General features: G+C 36.4%; 2 protein-coding genes across 2 annotated transcripts; both read right to left on the bottom strand.

The window, feature by feature from the left end:
- Positions 1 to 9,946: 9,946 nt before the first annotated feature.
- Positions 9,947 to 13,659, bottom strand: LOC119240443 (fatty acid-binding protein 9-like). The gene is made up of 4 exons (XM_037504840.2): positions 13,521 to 13,659; positions 11,245 to 11,417; positions 10,686 to 10,787; positions 9,947 to 10,525 (listed from the first exon to the last, which is right to left on the bottom strand). The coding sequence occupies exons 1-4, from the start codon at positions 13,594 to 13,596 to the stop codon at positions 10,475 to 10,477; spliced, it is 402 nt and encodes a 133-aa protein (XP_037360737.1). The 5' UTR covers positions 13,597 to 13,659; the 3' UTR covers positions 9,947 to 10,474.
- A 2,424-nt stretch (positions 13,660 to 16,083) lies between these two features.
- Positions 16,084 to 21,343, bottom strand: FABP4 (fatty acid binding protein 4). The gene is made up of 4 exons (XM_037504853.1): positions 21,207 to 21,343; positions 18,593 to 18,765; positions 16,761 to 16,862; positions 16,084 to 16,310 (listed from the first exon to the last, which is right to left on the bottom strand). The coding sequence occupies exons 1-4, from the start codon at positions 21,277 to 21,279 to the stop codon at positions 16,260 to 16,262; spliced, it is 399 nt and encodes a 132-aa protein (XP_037360750.1). The 5' UTR covers positions 21,280 to 21,343; the 3' UTR covers positions 16,084 to 16,259.
- Positions 21,344 to 22,531: the final 1,188 nt, after the last annotated feature.

Below are 22,531 nucleotides of genomic sequence, written 5' to 3'. Positions count from 1 at the left end.
CAGGTGGTGTATATTTAGTGGACAGATACACACTCTTCACAACAATGAAAATATCTCATGGTCACTTTGCTCATAACAGGTAGAATCCCAGACCTTTGGGCTCAGGTTTTAGTGCCATAGCTGTGTCATAACCATTGCAGATATGTGATTCAAGCTGGGTCAAAAGTGTGGACCCATATCCAGTGGGTCCAAGTCTCATCTTACATACTCATACCTTGATAACTCAAAGTGGGAATGAACTACTGAATAGAAAATTCTTCAGCTAACCAGTTAACCCAAACCCAGGCCTAAGGGAATGTAACTGGAGGGAGAAGGGAGTAGTACACTGTACTGGGATAGAAAAGCAACTGTAAAATAATGTGCTTTTTCTTAATGGATGTGCTCTTTTCTTATCCAAAACATTTAATAAAAATGAAGATGGTATCACTTGTGCTTTAAAAAGAAATTTGTCAACCCCTTTTTATTGAGTGTTTTGCCTAAATTGGGAAAGATTTTCAAATCCCTTTCCCTCTCTCATATTTAGAACGACCTGTGTATATTATCAGCTGTCCTTGTGTTGCACATAAAAATAGCCAAGAAGTTTGAAATATAAATATTTAACTACATGTTAGCAAGGGAGAAAGCTTAAAACTTGGAAGAAATTTTAGACAAAGGATTTTTTTTCTATTTTAAGCTTGTCAGTGACGTATGTGTCACTGGGGTTGGCCAGATGTGCTTGGATTGAGATGAAATTCTGAGGTCCACGTTTGAGTCAACGGCATGGATCAAAGCAATGAGAGAAGATCTACAGTGACCCAGGCTTGAGACACTGATATTAAGTCACTCCTAAGAAAGTCATTAATAACCTGGTGAGACAGGATAAAGAAGGACCATATTATAACTAACACACACATTTAGACTTGAACTAAATATTCTTAAAATGGTTATAATCTCTCTATAGTGTGGGTTAGGTTTTTCTCCTTTCAAAGATTTTTACCTACCTAAGTTCTCAAGCTATTTGAACCTTACACTAAAAAGAACAGCTAAAGTTTCAAACAACATAAATCAGAAAAGCTTGTTGTGTATAACAAGTCATGTAAATAGCTCTTATATTTGTCTTCAAGCTACATCCATTGGCATATTTCAGGAAAGCAATAGTCAATCATTCTATGGGAATTAGAAAAGAATTCATGACCTCTCACTTGGATACCAAAGGTCTGATTCCATTCCTTTCACTCATGGAATTGCAACCTATTTATTACTTGCTACTGAAGTGCCAGGTACCATTGAAAAGTTCTCATTAAAAATCAGTGGACAAAATCCCATGCCTTTATGGTACTTACATTTTATTTATGATCTGATAAATATTTAAAATGAGGTCTTAATTCTAGAGAGTCTGAAACTATTTGTAATATAGAAATATTTCAATACTAACAAGTGGCAGTGAAGATACACCATTTACTACTAGGAGGAATAACCAATAAAAGTCATTGTTTTCTTCTCAATAATTAAGAAAATAATATTCAAAATGAACTTTAGAAGTTTCATTTGATAAGGAAATAAAGCTAAAAATCCAACTGTGACTTCTGAAAAATAAGGACAAAATTGAAAAAAAAAATCATTAGGGCATCAGAGAGATTAAAAGGAAAAAAAATTAAGGGTCTAGGACTTGGATGAAAAAGGAAAAGTTGGAGAAATAAGTGCACTGTTTGGGACTGTTGCCCCTTTAGAGATCTATGAATTTGGCAAGAGGCAAGTGAGAGGCATAAGTAAGTCTAACATTTATGCCAAGGCTATAGGGTTAGGGCAACAAGGAGGGGGACTCCTGGTTAATCATCACACTTTGGTTTGGCTCTTTAAGAATCTGCACATAGGAGTAAAGATGAACTGGGAATAGATCTGTGCTTGAGTCAATTCAATTCTTAAAATCAGTTTAATGTGATCTGGGAGAGATAGTGAGCACAGAGACCTGCCAGAAACAAACATAAACTCTCTTCAAAAGAAAATAACGTCACCTATATCTAAACTTATTTTTATGATTTTTCAGAGGCATAGCTAGCCAAAAAGAAAGGGAACAAGGTGGGCCTCCCCCATGGTGCAGCGGGTTGAGTTCAGTGCTATGAGGCTGTCTACAACCTTTGCAGCGTGGGTTCGATTCTCGGCCTACCAGGGAGATTCCCACATGGCACAGCAGACCTCTCCTATCTTGCCTGCTGCTCCCCTCAGCAGTGTTTCAGTCCTTCTGCCTGTTCTGCTCCCGGCTCTGTCTCTGGTGGATTCTCTCATTCTCCCTCACCTCTGACCTGTACCCCAGTGCTTGTATAAATAATAAATCTTAACAAAAAAAAAGAAGGAAAAGCAGAAAAATTAAAATTACAAGGAATATGTATTTTACAAGCTAATACAAAGAAAACAGAAATAGAAGATCCATAGGGCAGATATTAACTAATATAAATAAGTATATGATAGGAAGTGTAGTCAGAAACAAAAGTTTTTTTAAAAGAAATAAAATTGATAAACTCTTAGCAAGATGGATTTTTAAAGTAGAGAAAAAAATTTATTGTAGAAATAAAGGGCACACCAACATATACTACAGTTATTAAAATGATCATTAGAAATATGAACTCTTCAATAAATTTAAAAACAAAGAAATTTACAAATTCCTGAGAAAAAGTAATTTGCCAAAAATGACACCAGAAAAAATGTGAATACTCCCAAATCTATTAACATTCTTTCTATAAGGAAAATCTCTCCTACAAAGATACTTCAAAGTTAGAGTCTTTACCATGTAACTGTGCAACGCACGATGACCATAATATTCTCCTGAACTTTCTTCTCCTTCCTCTCCCTTCCCTCTTCCTTCCCTGTATCATACAGTGAAGGTCTGGAAAGAGCAAAGGCTATGAATCATACCTAACTGTGAAACTTATTTATAAGTTCTATTCCTTCATTTGGCTGTCCAGTGGCAAAAGTGGTATTTTCCATGTTTGAGATTCCATGATCTTATTGCAACACTGAGAAAACACATGTTAGATAATTGCAAGATAGTGCAAGATTGTAGATATTCTCACCAGTATGTATGCAGACAATTATTCAATACTTCTTTGTTGAACTGTGATAACTAAGAGCATGCTTTGTCTTTATGCGGCAGATGGCAGAACCCATTTAGAGAGTATAGTTTTGAGGTTCGGGGGTGTCCTTCAGTCTGTCCTCTAACAGTCTGAATTTTTATTAGTTCATATTTGTTCCCTATGAAATAAAACTACACACACACACACAGAGTCATATTTTTCACTATGTTTTGTGAGTGAATTTAAGGGATTCCTTTCTGCCATCAGCAATAAGGAAGCAATTGACTGAGTCCTAAATGTATTTCCAGTGGTTCTTTGCGCAAAAGCCTGAAAAGTATAACTTCCTTTGTAAGATGAGCAAGACTGCAGCCATTTTGAGAAATAACTGTCATCTCAAAAGGGCACAGCTAGTTTTGTTTCGGGGCAAAAACCACAAGCCAAGGGTAAATGAAACCTAGCTGGCACCGTGAGAGCTATCCAATCAGGGTGGACCCTGCCCCAGGTGTGAAAAGTCCCCGCATCCTGTCAACAAAGTACAAAACAGCTGGTCGCTCTGGGAGGGGGTCCCTCTCTTAACCTGATGAGACTGCTGTGTCAGTACTCCAGGCAGAGTTGGGCCCTAGCTTAAGCTAACAATAAAGCCTTTTTGCTTTTGCATCTCTGGCTCCGTGTAGTCTTTGGGAACCCTGGATGGAGTTGAGGCGCCAACTCCTAACACCTTTACTGTTAATACTTTTTTCTAGGGGGAAATGCAAATAGAGTGAAAAACAATGACAAATTCATATATGATACAGTGACTAGGGAAAGACTGAAATGCAGAAATTCTGTCTTCTATAAGATAGTGAGTGAAACAGCAGTAGTTCCTGCTTTCATAGGCCTTCCACTAGTTAATAAGTCAGACATTAAACAAACATTTAGAGATATAGTACAATATTGAGTGATTATTCTTTATCATTTCCAGACAAAGACAGACTGTTATTAAAGAGCTAACTAATCAGTATTAGGTAGCAAGATACCTTATAGAATTTCTTAGGTACCAGGTGCCATAGAACTGACCTGATTTATCTTCAGAATTTATGCACTAGAGCTGGACTGTCAAATGGCTATTTGACAGAAGGTGACAATGGCATTTTAGGCTTGACATCTTTCTCTTTTGTGTCCCAGAAGTGTTTTTCTCTAGCTTTAACAATGTTGAAATGAAGTTGTTTTCTTAGCGCAGATCAGGTCTTAAACTTTCTGAGCCACAAATAGATCTTTTGGTTACTATGGTGACAGTTGCATTTACGTTGCCCAAGAGTAGTTAATAGCTTTTCTTTTGTTAAATGGCAATAGAAAAGAGAAGAAGCAGTTTGTAATCCAAACAATGCAATTAAGTTTGTTTTTACTAGAATCTCACACACATGGCCTCTTTTCCAAAGACTTGTCTAATATATTACATTGTATCATTATTCCTAATAGAATACCTGAGAATTGAAGTTACTCATTCACTGGGGAGGGTACAGAAGACAGAATTTCTGCATTTCAATTTCTTTCCCTAGTCACTGTATCATATATGAATTTGTCAACATTTCCTCCTAGAAAAAAAATATTAACATTAAAGGAAGTTGTACTTTTCAGGCCTTTGCACAAAGAACCACTGGAAATACATTTAGGACTCAGTCAATTGCTTCCTTATTGCTGATAGCAGAAAGGAATCCCTTAAAATTAATTCACTCACAAAACATAGTGAAAAATATGACTGTGTGTGTGTGTGTGTGTGTGTAGTTTTATTTCATGGGGAACAAATATTAACTTATAAAAATTCAGATTGTTAGAGGACAGGCCGAGGGGCACCCCCAAATCCCAAACCTGTGCTCTCTAAATGGGTTCTGCCATCTGCCACATAAAGACAAAGCATGCTCTTAGTGTGAAGGAACTTTAATAGAATAATGTGCATAGAGAGAGAGGAGAGAGAAAAGGTAATAGTCTCCCGCTGAAGCGCCCAAAGCTACCCATCCCCTCTTGGGTAAATGCCCAGTCATACAGAGTTGGCTGAAAGCAGGCTGCTAAGTCCCAAAAACTCGCCATAAGTCTAAGGCAACTTCTGGTGGGGAACCATAGGAAAGGGGCAGACAGGGTCAGGCAAGTGTGGAAGGAAAGGAGCAAAATCAAAATACAAATCAAGGTAATAGCTGCCATTACCAGCCCCCCATGAGTCTCTCACTCACATCTGTTCCAAGTATCTCTACATGTTTTGACTCTACGTATCTCTTTCCATGTCCCCCAGGTCCCTGGTCCAAGTCTAAGGTTGGGAAGCAAATGCAACTTCTTTACTTGTCTCTCTGCTCCAGTTGCCTCCTCCAAGTTTTTTTCTCGGTGTCCTATCCCAGTCCTTTTTAGCTTCCCCTCACTGTTTAACAACACCCTTCCTTGGGTGGGGCAGGGAACCTGGAACCTCCCCTTTCTATGTAAATTATACTGTTACAAGGTGATTTTCTAATAATGTGTTAGCCAGATACCCTACTTTTTCTACTTTACTTTTTTGATTATATCTTAATATTTTTTAGTAGTTAAGTAGTATACAGGTAATGAGAAAAAAGTGTAAATCATGTATACATTATATGTGAAATATAAACATGTATTTCAGACTAGATAAAGTTATACCAGAGAATCAATTAATTCCTGTTTAAGCTATATTTTCTTTTATTTGTTCCAAATTCCTCCTTTATGCCCTCAAACAATTGAAAATTAATTTCGTAGTTAAATTCCAGCTTGTAACATGCTCAAGACTGGGCATATACTGTGAAGATGCCATCTCTTAATGCACACTGACTCAGAGTAATATTAACTGCGCCAATGAAGCCTGAGATTTCAGTGACATAACTCAGAAGTTTATTTCTTGCTTATAGACTAGTCCCCTTGGTAATCCTGGTCTAGGGGCAGTTTTTCTTCAGGAAGTGACTGACTCAGAGGCTTTGGATCCATTTATCTTGTGTCTACACATTCCCTTCAGATTTCAGGGTCCTCTCCTCCTAACAGGGAGAAGCCAGGGAAGAAGTAAAGACAGCACTTGCCTCTTTACTGTCTTGATCCAGAAAAGGCACACACATCAGTTCCTCTCAGTCTCAATGCAAGATATTCATGTGGCCCCACGAAGACACAGGAGGGACTGGTTACCGCAGTGCCCAGCTTGCAGACGCTCCTGGGCATCAAAGTTCTCCTTTAAAAGGGTGAACTCAGATCTCCAGTGGACAATTACCCATCACCATTGCAGTGTTTTTCAAATCTTGGCACACTGAATTCTGACCTGGCTTAAAGAGATAGAACACTGTAGTGAAATGGGAGTTCGTTCTGGTCAAGCTTTTACCAAATGTTTACCAAAAAGATAACATTTGGGTTCTACTTTTGTCATCTGTTGTTAATTGCTGATTGCTTTGAGGATTGAAAAGAAAAACCTTGTGAAATTACTTGTAACCTATGGGTTGAAAGATATTACTTTTAATAATTATTGGAATCTGAACTCTATTTTACAAAGTAAACCAGAATCCATTTTCATTGCTTGTTTTACCCAGTCCATTTCTAATTACTTCCTTCAAGACCCTGTTCAAAGCTTCCTTCTGTTGAGATACTCTTCTGCTCCCATTTGCTCTGCCCACTGCTTTATTTTTTTTAAAGATTTGTTTTATTTACGCATACAAGAACTGGGGTATAGGCCAGAGGTGTGGGGAGTGAGAGGATTCACCAGTGAGAGTAGGGAGCAGAACAGGCAGATGTACTGAAATATACTGCTGAGGGGAGCAGCAGGTGAGACAAGAGAGGTCTGCCATGCCATATGGGTTGCAACCTGGCCTCCTGCTGCAGTGGCTGCCAACAGCTTGATAGCACTGTGTTTAACCCTTGCACCACCAGAAAGAGAGGCCCACTGCCCACTGTTTTAATGCATAGTCCCTCCAGTTACATTTCTCTTATTCTTTGCATTCTAATTGCCTTATAACTGGAAGGGTGATGTGGAAAAACGAGAAGAGGTGAGGCATTCCTTGTGCCAGGACATTGTTTAAGGTCTCATTTATACTCACGACAACCTTTTGAATTAGAAGGTAGCCATTTGCAGACCAGAAAACTAAACTGGCAAAGCAATTTTTTCATGCTAATACAGCTGTCAAGGGCAGAAGCAGGATTCAAGTTCTGCTTTGAATGTTCTCAAGCCCCATTCATTTCCTCCTTCACTCCACATTCCCCCTCCTTCTCCTTGCAGGAGAGGAATCCAATTTTACCAGGGAGCTAATGGTTAGATGTCCCTCCCCCTACCCCAACCTATACCTCTCCAAAAATTGCACAGGATCTAGGTACAAAACTTCCAGGTAGACAACCTATTTTTTCTCTAAATGTTCAAAATAGAAATCTCAAGCAAGTATAACTTGTAAGTTATTCCCTGATATTTATAATCTCATCTTAATTTCCCATCTACTTTTGAATATTTATTTTTTTATGCAAGAACTGGGGTACAGGCCAGATATGCCAGAGGGTGAGAGGATTCACCAGAGACAGAGCAGGGAACAGAACAGGCAGACTGACTGAAATACACTGCTGAGGGGAGCAGCAGGCAAGACAGGAGAGGTCTGCTCACCGTGTGGGTTGCTCTGAGGCTGGCAGGGATCGAACTGGCACTGCAGAGGCTGCAGACTGCTTCACAGCACTGCACTCAACTGCCTGCACTACCAGGGAGGCCCTCCCATCTACTTTTGGTTACTATCTTCAGAGTAGTCAGTTGTCTTTTCATGACCATCAAAGAAAAACAAATGTCTTTATGTTTATTGCATCTCTGTGGATAAAATATGAGCATTAAATACATAAAGACTGATTTGTTCAAAACAAATTAATTTTGCCAGTGATTTCCTAAGTAGTGGTGAGCAAAACAAAAAAGGAATCTGGTGAATTACTCCTTGATAATATTACTAATCATGGTTGTAGTATAACTAATCTTTGAATAATGAATACTTTCCTGCAAACTTCAATGCAGATTTGAAATAATGGTTTACTGTTAAATTATCCAGGCTAATAGCACTCAAAAATAAAATTTATTTGCCTGTGTGACTTATAAAAATTGTTCTCGATTCCATTATTTCAAACTCTTTTAGAAAGGGAAAAAATAATGCAACTGTATTGCTCAATTAACTGTGATGAAAAGTTCCATTATTATCCTTCCTTATATATAAATCCAATGCAACTTGAAAAATATGATCTTAAGAGCTATTTAGTGTCTTTCGAAAATAAGTCAGGTATAACAAGAAATTGCTTACATGAAAATCTTTAGCAAAGATTGAAGACTCTCTTAAAATTTTAATGAATATTTTCCTTACAGAAATTTTGATATCATTTGAAAATAACAATAAAAACAATAGCGTTTCAAGATGCCTCTGCTTCTCATAATACCAACAGGCAGTTATGAATTCCAAGTGTAACTCATGGCTGTTTGTCAGCTCATCACACAGTACTGAGCAGTGGTCACTGGGTCAGAAATGGCTGAGTAAATGATTTCCTTAGCAGAAGTATGATTGATTTTACTACAAAAAATTCAACTTAGAATTTTTTTTTTCTTCATTTGGGCTCATTGTCCTCTAAGCTGTGGCTTTTATGAGAGAAAAAGTCTGGAAAAGTCACAACTCCATTATTCTTATTTTTATTTCTGCCTCTATAAAGCTAGATTTGAGCAAGAAAATGTTTAGTGCTTTTTGAAGTATTATCTCCTTCTGAATGGCTGTGGAAAACCCTTCATCCCCTGTTCTGAGGTGTGGATAAAACAGCTGTCATCTGCAGTGTCCATGCGGAGAGTGTCCTCTGATTGAGAAGTTGACCCATCCTTCCCTTTGTGCACAGGACACTACCTTGGGGTTTGAATATCTCTGACTTCTGGAGGGCAAATATAGTTAGATTTTGCACACTTGAGTCCTGTAGGAAAGACAGATACATTGAGGACAGACACAATCTGGCAGCTGGATGGCTACCACCAAACCACTCCCTCGGGCACAACCGTATTCTCAGAGTCTTCAGGGTATAATCTGACAAGTTTACTTCTTCTTCATGAACTAATAATTTTCCCTACCCTGTGCTCAGTCCTTTTACACATTATCTTTCAATTTCCTCCTTTAGAAGGGGACCATACTGTTCACTTGCATAAAATGGTCACAATTTGTACTTGTCCAGATGTAATTATTGATAGTATCAATTTCCATTTTTTATTTCTTGTGAGTTTAGATGATAAATGACATGTATATTGTACTATATTAAACCCAACTCTCAGAATTTATATTTGACCGAGTCCTCTCTATTTTTGTATTTAAGGTATAACATATTTGTATAATTCTTCCTCTGTTTTCTCTTTCTTCCTCTCACTGCTACAAATACCCTTACATTTTCTAGGCTTCACCCTTTAATTTTATGTAAATTGCTTTAGGCTAAGCTTTGAGAGTACTCCCTAGCAACAGCATTTCGTGAAAGTATTCAGGGATTTTGTATAGCTCCACCAATTATATTCTTACTAGACATTTAGAAATTCAGGAATTGCACTTAAAAAAATGTCATTCTGCAAAGACTAAGCTGTAAACAGTGGTGACAGATGTTTTAGTCTGATGAATTTAAATGAGTTTGTGGATAAGTAAGATGATGGTTGTTTTAGTTCAACCACAGAGTATAATGTCCAGGGTCTACTTGGTCTATCTGTCTGTCTTGGTCTATCTGTCTGTCTGTCTATCTACCAATCTATGTTGGCTTTCAGCATCTGTACTACCAATGTAGGTTCCACTTATTATAAGGTATGTCCCTTCAAGATGACATAAGATTTAACAGCACACCCTTTGACAAAATGCCTTAATATATTATTATTTTTTAAAATATTTATTTATTTATACATACAAGAACTGGGGTACAGGTCAGAGTTTTTGGGGATGAGAGAATTCACCAGAGACAGAGTGGGGAACAGAACAGGCAGATCGACTGAAATACACTGCTGAGGGGAGCAGTGGGCTAGTCAAGAGAGGTTGACTAGATGCTCCATGTGGGTCACCTCCCTGGCTGGGGATCGAATTTGTGCTGTAGTGGCTTGTGGTGAGCTTCATAGGTTGCGTCTTAACCCCTTGCACTACCAGGGAGTCCCCTAAAATGCCTTAATCTAAATGTAATGAATCCACTGGAGGGAAGTCAAGGACTGAGGAAGTCAGGTGGACAAGGAGAAAGGGGGCTTTACACTCACAGGATAGCTCCTTGCTTCACCAATTTATCAATTGTCCCTAATCATCAATCATATAGTTCCAAAACTACACTTGATTTCATGGTTTTATTGAACAATTATGTTAAGAACTTTGTTTTCAATCCTGGGCTTTCATGTATATCTTCTTGAATCCAGTTTCCTGTGAGTAACCAAGTTTTCACTGAAGTAGACACTTTCTTCATACCTTTTTGTAGATTCTAGTGCTGACAGTATTATTCATGGCACACTCCTAAAAGCAATGAGGGATCTATTAGTGTTGGTAGGTGACAGGTTAAAATTGCTCTGCCCTCATCTCCCAGACCCCACATTCTGGAGGTGAAAGATTTGTGTAACTTGAAAGGCATTCATAAATAGGAGTATTTAAGAGATTCACTCTAGACAAAACTTACCACTACCATTTTTCCATCTACAATTTGTCTTTTGATTGTTGTCTCTTTGCCAAGCCATTTCTGGACATGAATCATTACGTCACCGCTTAATGTTATGGTGCTCTATAAATGCATGAATGAATTAGTTAAAGATAACAGTTCTCTATATTCTGACTAGACTTCTACTTGTTAAAGATAACAGTTCTCTATATTCTGACTAGACTTCTACTTGTTAATTTCTATTTTGATATTCTTTTCTACAAAATCCTTATCTCAGTACTTGTTATAATTTAATATTATCAAGCGATTACTTAGTGTTCTCATCCAGGCACCTAAACTATCTATGAATAATTGTTCTCCTCTATATGATCTTTTGTATGATAAATGAGAGATCAGAAAAATAAGTCAGAAGGTTAACATTTTTAATGTTAAGCATTAGAATAAGCAGCAAAATGACTGGTTTTAGAAATAATATTAAGGAACAAACCAACCCAAACTAATTTGATAATATGAATTCTCCATGTCTAACTACTCTCTAGTTTTCCCCTGATTGTGGAACACCAGAAGACTTGGTGCTTACTTTCACTTTCCGATTGTCTGCAGTGGTTTCATCAAATTCTTCTCCCAGCTTAAAGGAGATCTCAGTGTTCTTGAAAGAACTTTCTGTTGTGATGTTCACCTTATCGCCATCAACACTAATAGTGGTGCTTGGCTTCACTAATTCCACTGCGTTGCGGACTGCAGCACTCACTCCTGCAACATAGAATGAGCAACATGCCATCTTAAGATACTTACAAGAAGTAGAAAGAGCATTTGGGGTAGCATTTTTAAAGAATGCATACCCTTCCTGTTGGAATTTTGGACAATGTGCCCTAATTTCTCCAATGTGATCACTCTAATAATTGGATTGACCAAACCCCTCCTCCTAAGTAGGAAATATGTCTAATAATTACACTTGACATTTTGAAAAGCTTAAATGCACTTTTGAGATGCTTGTGCTTCATCAAAAATGCATATTTATATAGTTCCTTTCCAATGATGAGATGTTTGCATTTAATCTCATGGAGTGTTACAACATGAGTGCAGGAGGTGTTACTATCCTCATTTTAGCTACCAGTACACAGTGTCCCAGAGAGGAAGAGAGGCTTGCTCCAGGTGATGTGACTAGTAAATAGCAGAGCTGAGATTTAAACACAGGTTTTCCATTTGTCCAAGCACTTTAGCACACTTTAAAAAGAAGACATACAAATTTTGATGTATCTACTCTAAAAGAAGCTGACTTATAAAATCCAGGCTCCTTTCTCGCTTGCAGATTAAGTTCATATCTGGCCAAGTAAAAAGAAGGTAGACCAAGTAGGCAATTTAGCTTAAACACTGACCCTGATGCTCAGGATGAGAATTTTTCATTGTCAAACCTGACTCCTGCATGATGGTAGCAGAGCTGATGTCCCTCTCCCAGTATTCATTGCAAACTCGAGTTTACATTCAGATTGTTGAACTGGCATGATGCATCTGACTGCAGCAGTATTAGTTGTAGATCACAAAGAAGAGTGAGGAGGTTAAAGTGGGTTCCAACTTAGAACACTAGGTAGCTTGAGTATGTGATTTCTTTTTCTAATCTTTAGTTTCCTCAATATCAAAATGTGTGTAACTGTAAGACTTACCTCATAGGCGTGTTGGGAGAGGAAATCAAAGGAGTTAACTTGATCATGGTACAAACACACATACAGGAGTAGGTGATCACCTGTGATGCCCTCTTGTGCTCTGCCTGAACCCAGTTTCAGCTCAAAACTGACAAGAGCTACTCCTGCCATAAGCCTCAAATTTCTTAGATGTCCTCACATTTAAACTTAACACTAGGAAACCATGAAGAGATAGAGAACTGTTTCTTAATATACCCTGAGAAAGTTAATACTAACTATAAAAGGGAACAAATATTATTTTACAAGCACATTGATTTTTTATTATGCAGGATAAGAAATTGTGTGATTTCCTGGAAGAAGTAAACATATCATTAATAGGTTAATAAGCACACATTGATCATTTCAGCCAAGTTAAAAAAAAAAAGTCGAGTTAAAAAAATTCTTGATTTTACATAAGCAATTTATTATTGCAAGAGAGGAGATGATTCTCTTAATTAAACATTAAAAATGTCTTAATTAAATATTAAAAATTACTGTTTTTTAAGACTAGTAAATAATAGTAATAAGAACATCTTTGTTGTTAAAGACTCAAGTCATTATATTGACGCTTATTTAAGTAAAAGGTAAAGCATAAGGTTTATATGGTTGAGAGCCACTCTATGCTAAAATAGTCAATGAGTAAAATTGTTCTATTTCTCCAACAAAAAAAAATCAAAATTCTTCAAGTTAATATTTTTAAATACATCTAATGTCTATTAGAACTCTGAAAATTTATCAAGTGGAAATTTTGTTATTTGTTATTGCTCTTTCGAAGTTATAACTTAAAACAAACCTTGAAGCATATTTAGTTGATATGTTTGAGTAGTTATTATTCTCTACAAATGTAAAGATGGAAAAAACTGATGAAACAGCCAAGTAAAAGAGAAACTCTATCAAGAGGTTAGGATGATGTATTTTCATAAAGGGAAAATGGGTTTAAATATCTGGATAACCACAAGAAGGAAGTTTCTGTGGGTCTAATATTTGAAAAATAGAAAACTTTACTAGTAATTTAAAAAGCCAAGGTAGATCCAAAGACTTTGCTAACCTCCTATGTATATGCCCTAGAGTCACAAAAGAAAGAAAATTGTAGGAAAATTCATTATAAAGTGCAAACTCAAGCAGTTCACAAAAAAAGATGCCAGTTTCCAAATCTTGTAATGGTATTTCTCACCCAATTCTTTCATATATTCATCAAAGTTTTCACTGGATTCCAGCTTCCAGGTTCCCAAGAACTGCTCCATCGTCATGGAAAGCTTGCTAAGAAGAGGCACTCACAACTGAAAGTCGAAGGAACTTAGGCAATGAAGTGCTACCAGTCTGTTAATTTAAAAGGCATCACCCTCATGTGACTCTCCTGAAATAGCCAATAGCAGCCCAAAGCTATTGCCAAATAGCCAATTTGGCAGCAGGACCAAAGATTCCAGGCAGCAGCATTGACTCATTTTACTTACCTCCAAATTATGAAACAGAAAATTAACATGTGGAGTTGAATTTCAGCCACTGATTATAGCTTCTAGTAGAGATTTACATCCAAGTGTCACCTGATAAGTATTACTTGTGGAATGGGGACAATTTTCAATTGCCATCCGTCTTTTGAACCTTGACTGCTACGTCAACTTGGAGAGAATATCCCGACAATGTCTAATGAACACCCTGCTGAGGTGTTTTCGTACCTGATACAAGGACATCCTTGCTTGGTCCACCTCAGCTCTTTTTTTGTTTGAACAAGTCACAGTGCCGGAGTACCCTTTTCATTAAAATAATATCCTCTCCTCCCTTCCTTGCAGGGTTGATGAATTGATATTATTTAATGTAACTGAACATTCATTTGGAATGAAATGTAGGCTATTATTAATATTATCATTGTTGTTAATCAAGAGTAATTGCAAACTAAAAAAAAGGTGACAATTATCATTGAATAGTATATTGTGATTTAAGCTTTAAAAAAGAAGTGGAGTGAATGCTTGGAAAATTCAGAGTTTAGGCTTATAAAATAATTTTGCTGTTTAAAGGTACTATTTAAAATTGTGGACAGAAATGCTAGGGAGATATATGGTCTGTTAATAACTGCATTCTAAGAGATGAACAAAAGCAGCAAATAATTTAAATCTCTGTACAATTGCTTCTGAAATCACCTTCCACAATCGAAGTAATAGATGTGAACTTTACAAAGAACCTCCTTAGGGCTCACAGGTTGTAGATGTGTATCACAGCTGTGAACTCCAGTGGTTTTGAAGAAGGCTGGAAAGTTAAAGTGCCAAATGATAGCAAAAAGAATCTTCATGCCAATATCTGACTATGTCAAATACTCCCTCAATTCAAAGAAATATGTATTCAAACCATCTTTTGGGGAAAGGAAGAAACCCTGTGCTTTGGCACCATGAAGCTGTAAATCAACTTGGAAAGAATTTCTTTTGATAAAACATGTAAAAACATTTATAGCCAATATCTTTATAGCTAGGAATGGTTATTAAAATATTTGGCAGACAAAACAGAGGAAACAAAATCCCTGGAGTCAGTTTCAGGAAACTGAAACCTGTGCTCAAAATAAGGGTCTGAGCAGCTGAAATTGTACTCAAAGGTGAGCCTCCATTTCCTCATCTTTAAGTAGGAATACTAATTCCTCTTATAATATTATTTTGAAGAAAAAATGAAGTAAAGATGCAAACTACCTGGCTCCATAGTAAGTGCCTAATACATTTTGACTTAGAAAGAATTTTCCTAGTCAATCCTTTCCAATCTCTTTTGATTCTCTAATCCTCTAGTGAGCACAAGATCAGAATGTGAATCTCTGTTTTCAAAGAAGTAAATTCTTACAATCAGAAACTCAGCCCACCTTTTTTGGTCTCTCCATATCTTGGCGTTACACATAGGATGGGAATTCAGGAAATAAACATCTCTGGCATTATTTTTAAGGGAAGCATCACAAACAAAACAAATTATATCAACTAAAGCACACATTTTAACACATTTTGGCTCACTATAAAGGAGAAGTATGTGGTTTGGAAGTTTCATTCTATGTACTTGACACTCCAGTGATCTGTAGCCAAAGATTCCACAAAAGGGAGAGAATAACACACACACACACACACACACACAACCCCTGGGAAATCTCATGATCGGTTCATTTGTTTGTTTGATATACTGGGAGTCCATGGAGATTTATTTAAATAAAGAGTTCCAGAATGCATTCAATATTTTACTTGAATAGAAAGCTCCACTGGTAAGAAAAAGAAAAATTTGGAACATTTGAGTCATTACTCATTTGAAGGCTGTCACTTCTCTTTTCTGGAATAAATATTATGGGATTACTTGCCCTTAATTTTTGAGAGATTCCAGAAATAGCTTATTTACCAAATATTTTTCAGATTAAAAATGATAGTTTACAAATCATTTTTCTATAGCATGCATCTACCTGTCTCTTTGAACACTCTAGGACAGGTAGGGTGAAATGCCAGCCCTGAGTCAACTGGCTGTGGACAATTTCACTACATTTAAAACTATCTTAGGTCTCTGAGAAATGGTTATTTGACTGTAAATGTGCCGAAGCAGAACATAACAGCACCTATTTATCATCTACATAAGACAATGGAAAATTCACAAACATAAATTTTTTGTTTTAGATGATTATGAAAAATTACACAAGAAACAAAACAATACAATTTTGTTTCCTTCTCTGAATTATTAGTAAGAAATTCTCTAGCACAATAAATAACTCATTACATCACCTTCTAAAACCAAAAAAAATTTATTTAACTAACACAGCTACATTGAATAAAATCAGTTTTGGGGAAAATTAGTTGCTTGCTAATTAGTGGGAAATATAATACGTGTTTGGACAATGTATCCAATGGAATGTTGCAGAGTTCCATGCAAACTTCAATCCATCAATGTCCCTTGATCCCTTGGCTTAGGCTCGCTCATAAACTCGGGTAGAAGTGACGCCTTTCATGACACATTCCTAGACACAAAAAAAATCGTAGTCAATCACTGAGATTAAACCATGGATTTATTTATCGTCTTCAATATTGGGAAGGAAAAAATACTCACTTGATAGGTATTTGGGGCTGCTATGTATATCTGATACTATAATATTAAGGAAATATAAATACCAAGAAGATACAAATCCCCTCAAGGAAATGTGCAATCTGTAAGTGAGTGATAATTATTAAACAGAAATGCACTATACATATGGTGCAGGCTGATGGGCCAGGGACTACTTCCCAGAGGACAATAAGCCTGAAGAGAGCTTAGAAACATGAGGGCAACTGCCAGATTAAAGCCATAAATCTAACAGAATCACCTTTTTGTTCTACATTAAAAGGGTGATTATGTGTTTCTTTTGGTAAAATAATGATCATGAGATGATTTTGCAGTGTGATCTAGAATTAAGTAGCTGGAATATACTCACCACCACCAGTTTATCATCTACTCGTTTTCTCTTTATGGTGGTTGATTTTCCGTCCCACTTCTGCACCTGTACCAGGGCCCCTCCATCTAAGGTAATGATGCTCTGCAGGTAATAAAAATGATTAACATTTATATATTATGGCAGAAAATAAAAGTACAGTACTCAGTACTATTATTTGAAAGAACATTTTGAGGTCATTAGTATTTCTAAATTACAAGAATATATTGTGATGAGAAAAAAAGTGTCAAAAAAGCATATAAAATTATATACATATACACATACATACACATATATATATAAAATGAGCAATATTATACAGACAAGCATTTGGAAAAAAAACTGAAGGAACAGAAATAATAAATTTATGTAAAAATGGAAATATAACAGGTGATTACCTTTCTTTGCCCCCCATTTTTTTAAAGATTTATTTTATTTATTTATGCATACAAGAGCTGGAGTTTAGGCTAGAGGTGCAGAGCAGGGATGGGTAAGAGGATTCACCAGAGACAGGCTAGGGAGCAGAACAGGCTGATCTACTAAAATACACTGCTGAAAGGAGCAGCGGGAAAGACAGGACAGGTCTGCTGTGCCATGTGGGTTACCTCCCTCGCTGGGGATCGAACTCATGCTTCAGTGGGTGCTGAGAGCTTCATAGTGCTGAGGATTAGGCCCTTGCGCCACCAGGGAGGCCCTGTCCCCCATTTTGAAATAAAAATTCTTTAACATATTTCTCTAATTTATTTCAAATATTCTATGCATGGTTTGAAAAATAAATTTTGTTGATATTTTTTTAAAAGCATAAGTACAATTTTATAAGAAGGGGAAATTCACCAAAATATTGAAGGCAACATGGTTTAGATATTGGCGGTCAGGGATATTTGGATTACGAGACGAATTTTCCCTTTTTAGAAAATGACTTTCTTATGAGTTGTGGACATTTAAAAGCCAGGCTAGGGCCTCCCCGGTGGCGCAGCGGTTGAGCGCTGGGTTGCGAAGCTGCCCACAGCCTTTGCAGCGCCGATTCGATCCCTGGCCGCTGGGCGAGGGTCCCACATGGCGCGCAGACGTCTCCTGCTGCCCGCTGCTCCCCTCAGCAGTGTACTTCGTCACTGTGCCTGTTCTACTCTTTGGCTCTGGTGAATTCTCTCACCCTCCCGTGCCTCTGACTGTACCCAGTGCTTGTATAAATGAATCTTTAAAAATAAAAAAATAAATAAATAAAAGCCAGGCTATTTTTTGATCTCTGATTAGTATTCCATCGTGTATATATACTACTTCTTCTTGGTCCATTCATCTGTTTTGGGGCATTTAGGTTGTTTCCATATCTTAGCTGTTTAAATAGTGCTGCTATAAACATGGGAGTGCAGGTTTCCTTTTGAATTAGTGTTTTTGTGTCCTTGGGTAGATTCCTAGTGGGGGAATTACTCATGCCATTTGTGGCAACATAGATGGAGCTCGAAGGGATTATGCTGCCTGAAATAAGTCAGAAGGAAAAAGATAAATATCAGATGGTTTCACTTATATGTGGAATATAGAAAACCAAACAAAAGGTTAGGAAACAGACAAAACTTTTTAGCTGACCGTAGGTCTGGGGCAAACAGCAAGGGAGGGGGAGGAAGGAGGAGTAAAAATAGGAGAGGGTAGAGCTTAAGGGATGGAAGAAATGGATCACAGGTGCCGGCGGTGGGAGGAATATGGGACGACACCTTCCGGGAGAAATCAAATAATGTTCAAAAATTAACCACGATGTAAGAAAAAAAAATAAATTTTAAAGATAAAGTAAAAGGCAGAAAAGGCAGGTTTTTCCTTTGCTCCAAATCCTTATTGCTTACCTTGACTTTCCTGTCATCTGCAGTGATTTCATCAAATTCTTGGCCCAGTTTGAAGGAAATCTCAGTATTTTTAAAGGTACTTTCGGATTTAATGGTGATCACATCTCCATTCACGCTGATGATCATGTTGGGTTTGGCCATGCCAGCCACCTTCCTGGTGGCAAAGCCCACACCTACATAGGGAAAAGAAAAAAAATTGTCAAGCACTTCTTTAAGTCAGAGTCGTAGTGTGTGTGTGTGTGTGTGTGTGTGTGTGTGTGTGTGTGTGTGTGTGTGTGTGTAGGTGGATACATATGAGCATAAAAGGAAAAAAAGACACTCATGGGTTTCTAAAAGGCCTCATTTAAGCAACCCCTGCAGTGAAGTAGAGCAGGTGAGGTGTCTTAAAGAAACGCATGAAGCACAATTGGGTGTAGGTTTATTCTTTAATTTTCCCCTTCTGGGTCACTTGATGCAGCTCTGCAGAAGTCCCATTTTTAATTTTCAATAAGAATTTGTTCCAAGTTTAATCTTTTGGAATAAACTTTCAAATTAATAAACCATATTAGCCATTAGGGCAACTATTTTCGTTTACTCAATTCATGAAAGGTGGGCACCACACTGACCTTTCCTTCCTAAATAATGAACATGATCTAATTCACTGTCAAAGAGAGAATTTTCAGTAGGAATTTTGTGTGATATATTTACCCAATTTAAAAAAAAAATCTATTTTGGTTGTATAAAAATTACACTTCATGGTATTTTGCTGCCAAGTTTTCTTGGCTGCTTTCCAAATTATAGTGAAATGAAGATTTTGATTAATTTCTCTAAAAATGTTTCCCACATTCCTACCATTTTAGAATGGTGATGATGTTTTCAATAACTTAAAAATCTTGAAGCGAGTCTAAGCATCAGTTGTGAAAAACTTCAAAATGTAAGAAATCACTATATTAGTAAGTTTAGAATTGTCTAATTCCCAATTACTTAAGTTGCCAACTCTCCATTTTCAAAAGAGGAATCTAATTTTCGAATGTAAGCTATGAGATGGACAATTTAAACTAATACAGCAGTAACTGTTATCATTGTACATGTCACAAGGAATTTATGACAGTCATAGATATGTGGATTTTTTAACACAGGTATACAAATTTAAGGTACTTCTTTGACTAAATTTAGAACTAGAGGGGATAGGGAAAGAAATACTTGTTAAAACAAATAATCCTGAAGCTCTGATTTAGATTTCTGTCTGCAAAGTAGCCACAGGCAGGATGGCACTATGTTGCTTTAAGTCCTGACTCCATTACAAAACAAAACACCAAGTCCACGGAGTGAGTGAGCATAGTGTGTAGATGCAACAGTGAGGGTGATTCTAGAATCACCAGTCTTGGACAAAAACATATTTGCTTGATTCTGTCCTTATTTGACTGATGAAAGGAATATTTACTAAGGACCATCAATTACAGCAGCTAATTTCATCAATTTAACATTGTTTTTCATTACCATTAACACTTTAGAATTTAAAACACATTGGTATAACAATTTAAATATAAATATTAAAAGTACAAAATGTTTATAAAAATCAATAGCTAAATAGCCTCAAATCCTGACTTTTCTATTAATACATATAAATTAGTTCACTAAATCACAACTACTTCATATACTAGAAAGTTAGGTCTCATGCAGAAGTCCCTGATTTCTCTCCTGGCTTTGAAAAAAAAGAAAATAGGACTTACAGACAAGCAAAAAACATATATCATTTAGGATAAAGTTGAGTCTCAAGATTGAGGCATTAAATCATAACCCCTAATACAGATATTGTGTAAAAACCCCTCCTCAATTTGGAACCCCTGATAGGATTTTAATGTGTATATGAGTGTGGTGAGTAAGGTTTTCAAAGTAGAACCGCCTGAATGAGAATTTACCTCCTTCCCCCTTTGTTTTACCTTCATAATTTTCTAGAGATCTTCCACACAGCGTATTGAAATGTTAGCAGACTCTAAAAACCTGAAAGCCAACATTAATCTTTTGAATCCTAAATAATTCTATGGTATGCCTTGTAATTTCTGGTCAAAGAAAAACTTAAGCTCCTAAAAGACCATATTTTCTGAAATTAAGATTTTTTTGTGTGCTATAGAACAGCTACACATTTTATTGGATTGATAGGAAGACAATAAAATAATTGGTTAACATACTTTAAAAATTACATTAAGATAAAAATATAGGATAAATTTTTGCATGCTAGGAAATACAATAGTTTTATTTCCAACTTATCACTTATTTTTTATGCAAAAGGAAAACAGGCAATGAGCCAAATAAACCAAAGATCCCCAACTTTAGCAGGCAAATAAAATTTCATCATTTCTGCAGACCATGAAAATTCCATTTAGACTTTCATATTAGTTCACTTTTAAAAAGCATTAGATGTAATATTGACCTAAAATGTTTCTAGCATCAAAAGAACTTTTTATGGGGCTCACAGACCCCTTGAAATTATTTTCATTTATTACATTTATATCCTCTATCTAGAAAGCAGCATTTTATATACGGACAATCTTTTCAAAGTGAAAAAGCCATAATCCCCATGTCCCCAAAGAAAAAGTTATAAATCCAGTCATCATACAACACATTTCCTTACCCACTTCTTTCATGTAATCATCAAAATTTTCACTGGAGAGAAGTTTCCAGGTACCTACAAATGCATCACACATTTTGTGAACTTTCGAGGATTATTCTTCAAGGTGAAAAAGAAGCGACAGCTTTCAGGAAGGTGCTATGGACCCTCTTGAGTGCAGAGAGTTTCCTTTTAAAGATGCTCAGAACATGTGATCTTAGGAATAACCAATTGGGAATGATTATCAGATCATTTCCTTCTATTGCCAGCCCCTGCATTTTTTCCTCTGAGTCATGTTCTTAATAGAAATTTCTCAACTTTGGTTCTCCCTGGCAAATGGTCACTGGGATTAGAGTACAAATTATTTTTAACCATTCCAGAATATTATAAATATTCCTGTTTTGATCGTTTAATGCTAAATGCATTGAATTTCCCCCTATTATTTTCATGCATATTTTATCCTAGAGTAGAGTAGGGCAATTATCTTGGGATGAACTTTGACCCCCTTCTCTGGAATTTCTATTAAACTTTCAATTATATGACTCTTGAATTGAAGATCATGTGATTACCTTGGACATTCTTAAGTAATAACAAGGGTTTGTTGAAATAAGACTGTCTCAGGACAATTCAATAAAATTAAAATAAGAAGTGACATTTTAACATTTTACATTTAGATTGTTTCTCTTTTCAACTGTTTTGCATAAATGTAAAAGATAAAGCAAATTCCATTAATCCTCCACAATTCTGGACTGGGGATTTAATAAATGAATAATAATTTAAACCCCGCTCTTCTGTCCCTTATATAAAAATATAGCAATTTTCACAGACCCTTTAAAAAATAGACTTCAACCCAAAATACACCCCCATCCTGACAAATTTGCTTATATTCTGAACTATATTGTGAGTTTAAATTTATCCAAATCAAAATGGTGTTATTTTAATTAAAAACAATCAAAAATGGCATAATCACAAACTATCAAAACTTATTTCTTTTAGGTATTGAATAATCCATGAGGTTACTTTTCTAAAGTCATTAGAGTTTTCAACCCCATCCCACCTCTTACCAGAATGATAAGATCACATGTGCCACAAATTCCTTGAAGGTGTCCAGATTTTAGGAAAGAAAAAAAAAAGAAATATTATGGAACAATGAATTACAATGTTGGGGTTTATTCACTCAGTGAACAATATCTGATGAGCACACAATTGATTTGCAACCCCAATCAGTATCCAAAGGGTTTTCCAGAAAGATGCAGGACAGAGGATTCTGTGCACAGCAGATTTTCTGCAGGCAAATTGCTATAAAAGTCTGATAAAATGGCTTTTATATGTTTCATGTTACAGATGAT

This window comes from Talpa occidentalis, unplaced genomic scaffold, assembly GCF_014898055.3.
Source record: "Talpa occidentalis isolate TD23 unplaced genomic scaffold, MPIMG_talOcc4v2.1, whole genome shotgun sequence".
Taxonomy (NCBI): Eukaryota; Metazoa; Chordata; class Mammalia; order Eulipotyphla; family Talpidae; genus Talpa; species Talpa occidentalis.
The sequence above is the reverse complement of the archived record's forward strand: the minus strand, read 5'-3'. Positions and strand labels throughout refer to the sequence as shown.

Excerpts from the sequence above, each read along its gene's own strand:
- LOC119240443 (XM_037504840.2), bottom strand. The coding sequence starts at position 13,596 with ATGACGATGGAGCAGTTCTTGGGAACCTGGAAGCTGGAATCCAGTGAA. Across the intron at positions 11,418-13,520 it reads TGAATATATGAAAGAATTGG|GAGTGAGTGCTGCAGTCCGC; the intron begins GTGAGAAATACC and ends TCTATGTTGCAG. Across the intron at positions 10,788-11,244 it reads CAGACAATCGGAAAGTGAAA|AGCACCATAACATTAAGCGG; the intron begins GTAAGCACCAAG and ends ATGCATTTATAG.
- FABP4 (XM_037504853.1), bottom strand. The coding sequence starts at position 21,279 with ATGTGTGATGCATTTGTAGGTACCTGGAAACTTCTCTCCAGTGAAAAT. Across the intron at positions 16,863-18,592 it reads CAGATGACAGGAAAGTCAAG|AGCATCATTACCTTAGATGG; the intron begins GTAAGCAATAAG and ends TATTACCTGCAG. Across the intron at positions 16,311-16,760 it reads TAGATGATAAACTGGTGGTG|GAATGTGTCATGAAAGGCGT; the intron begins GTGAGTATATTC and ends TTTTGTGTCTAG.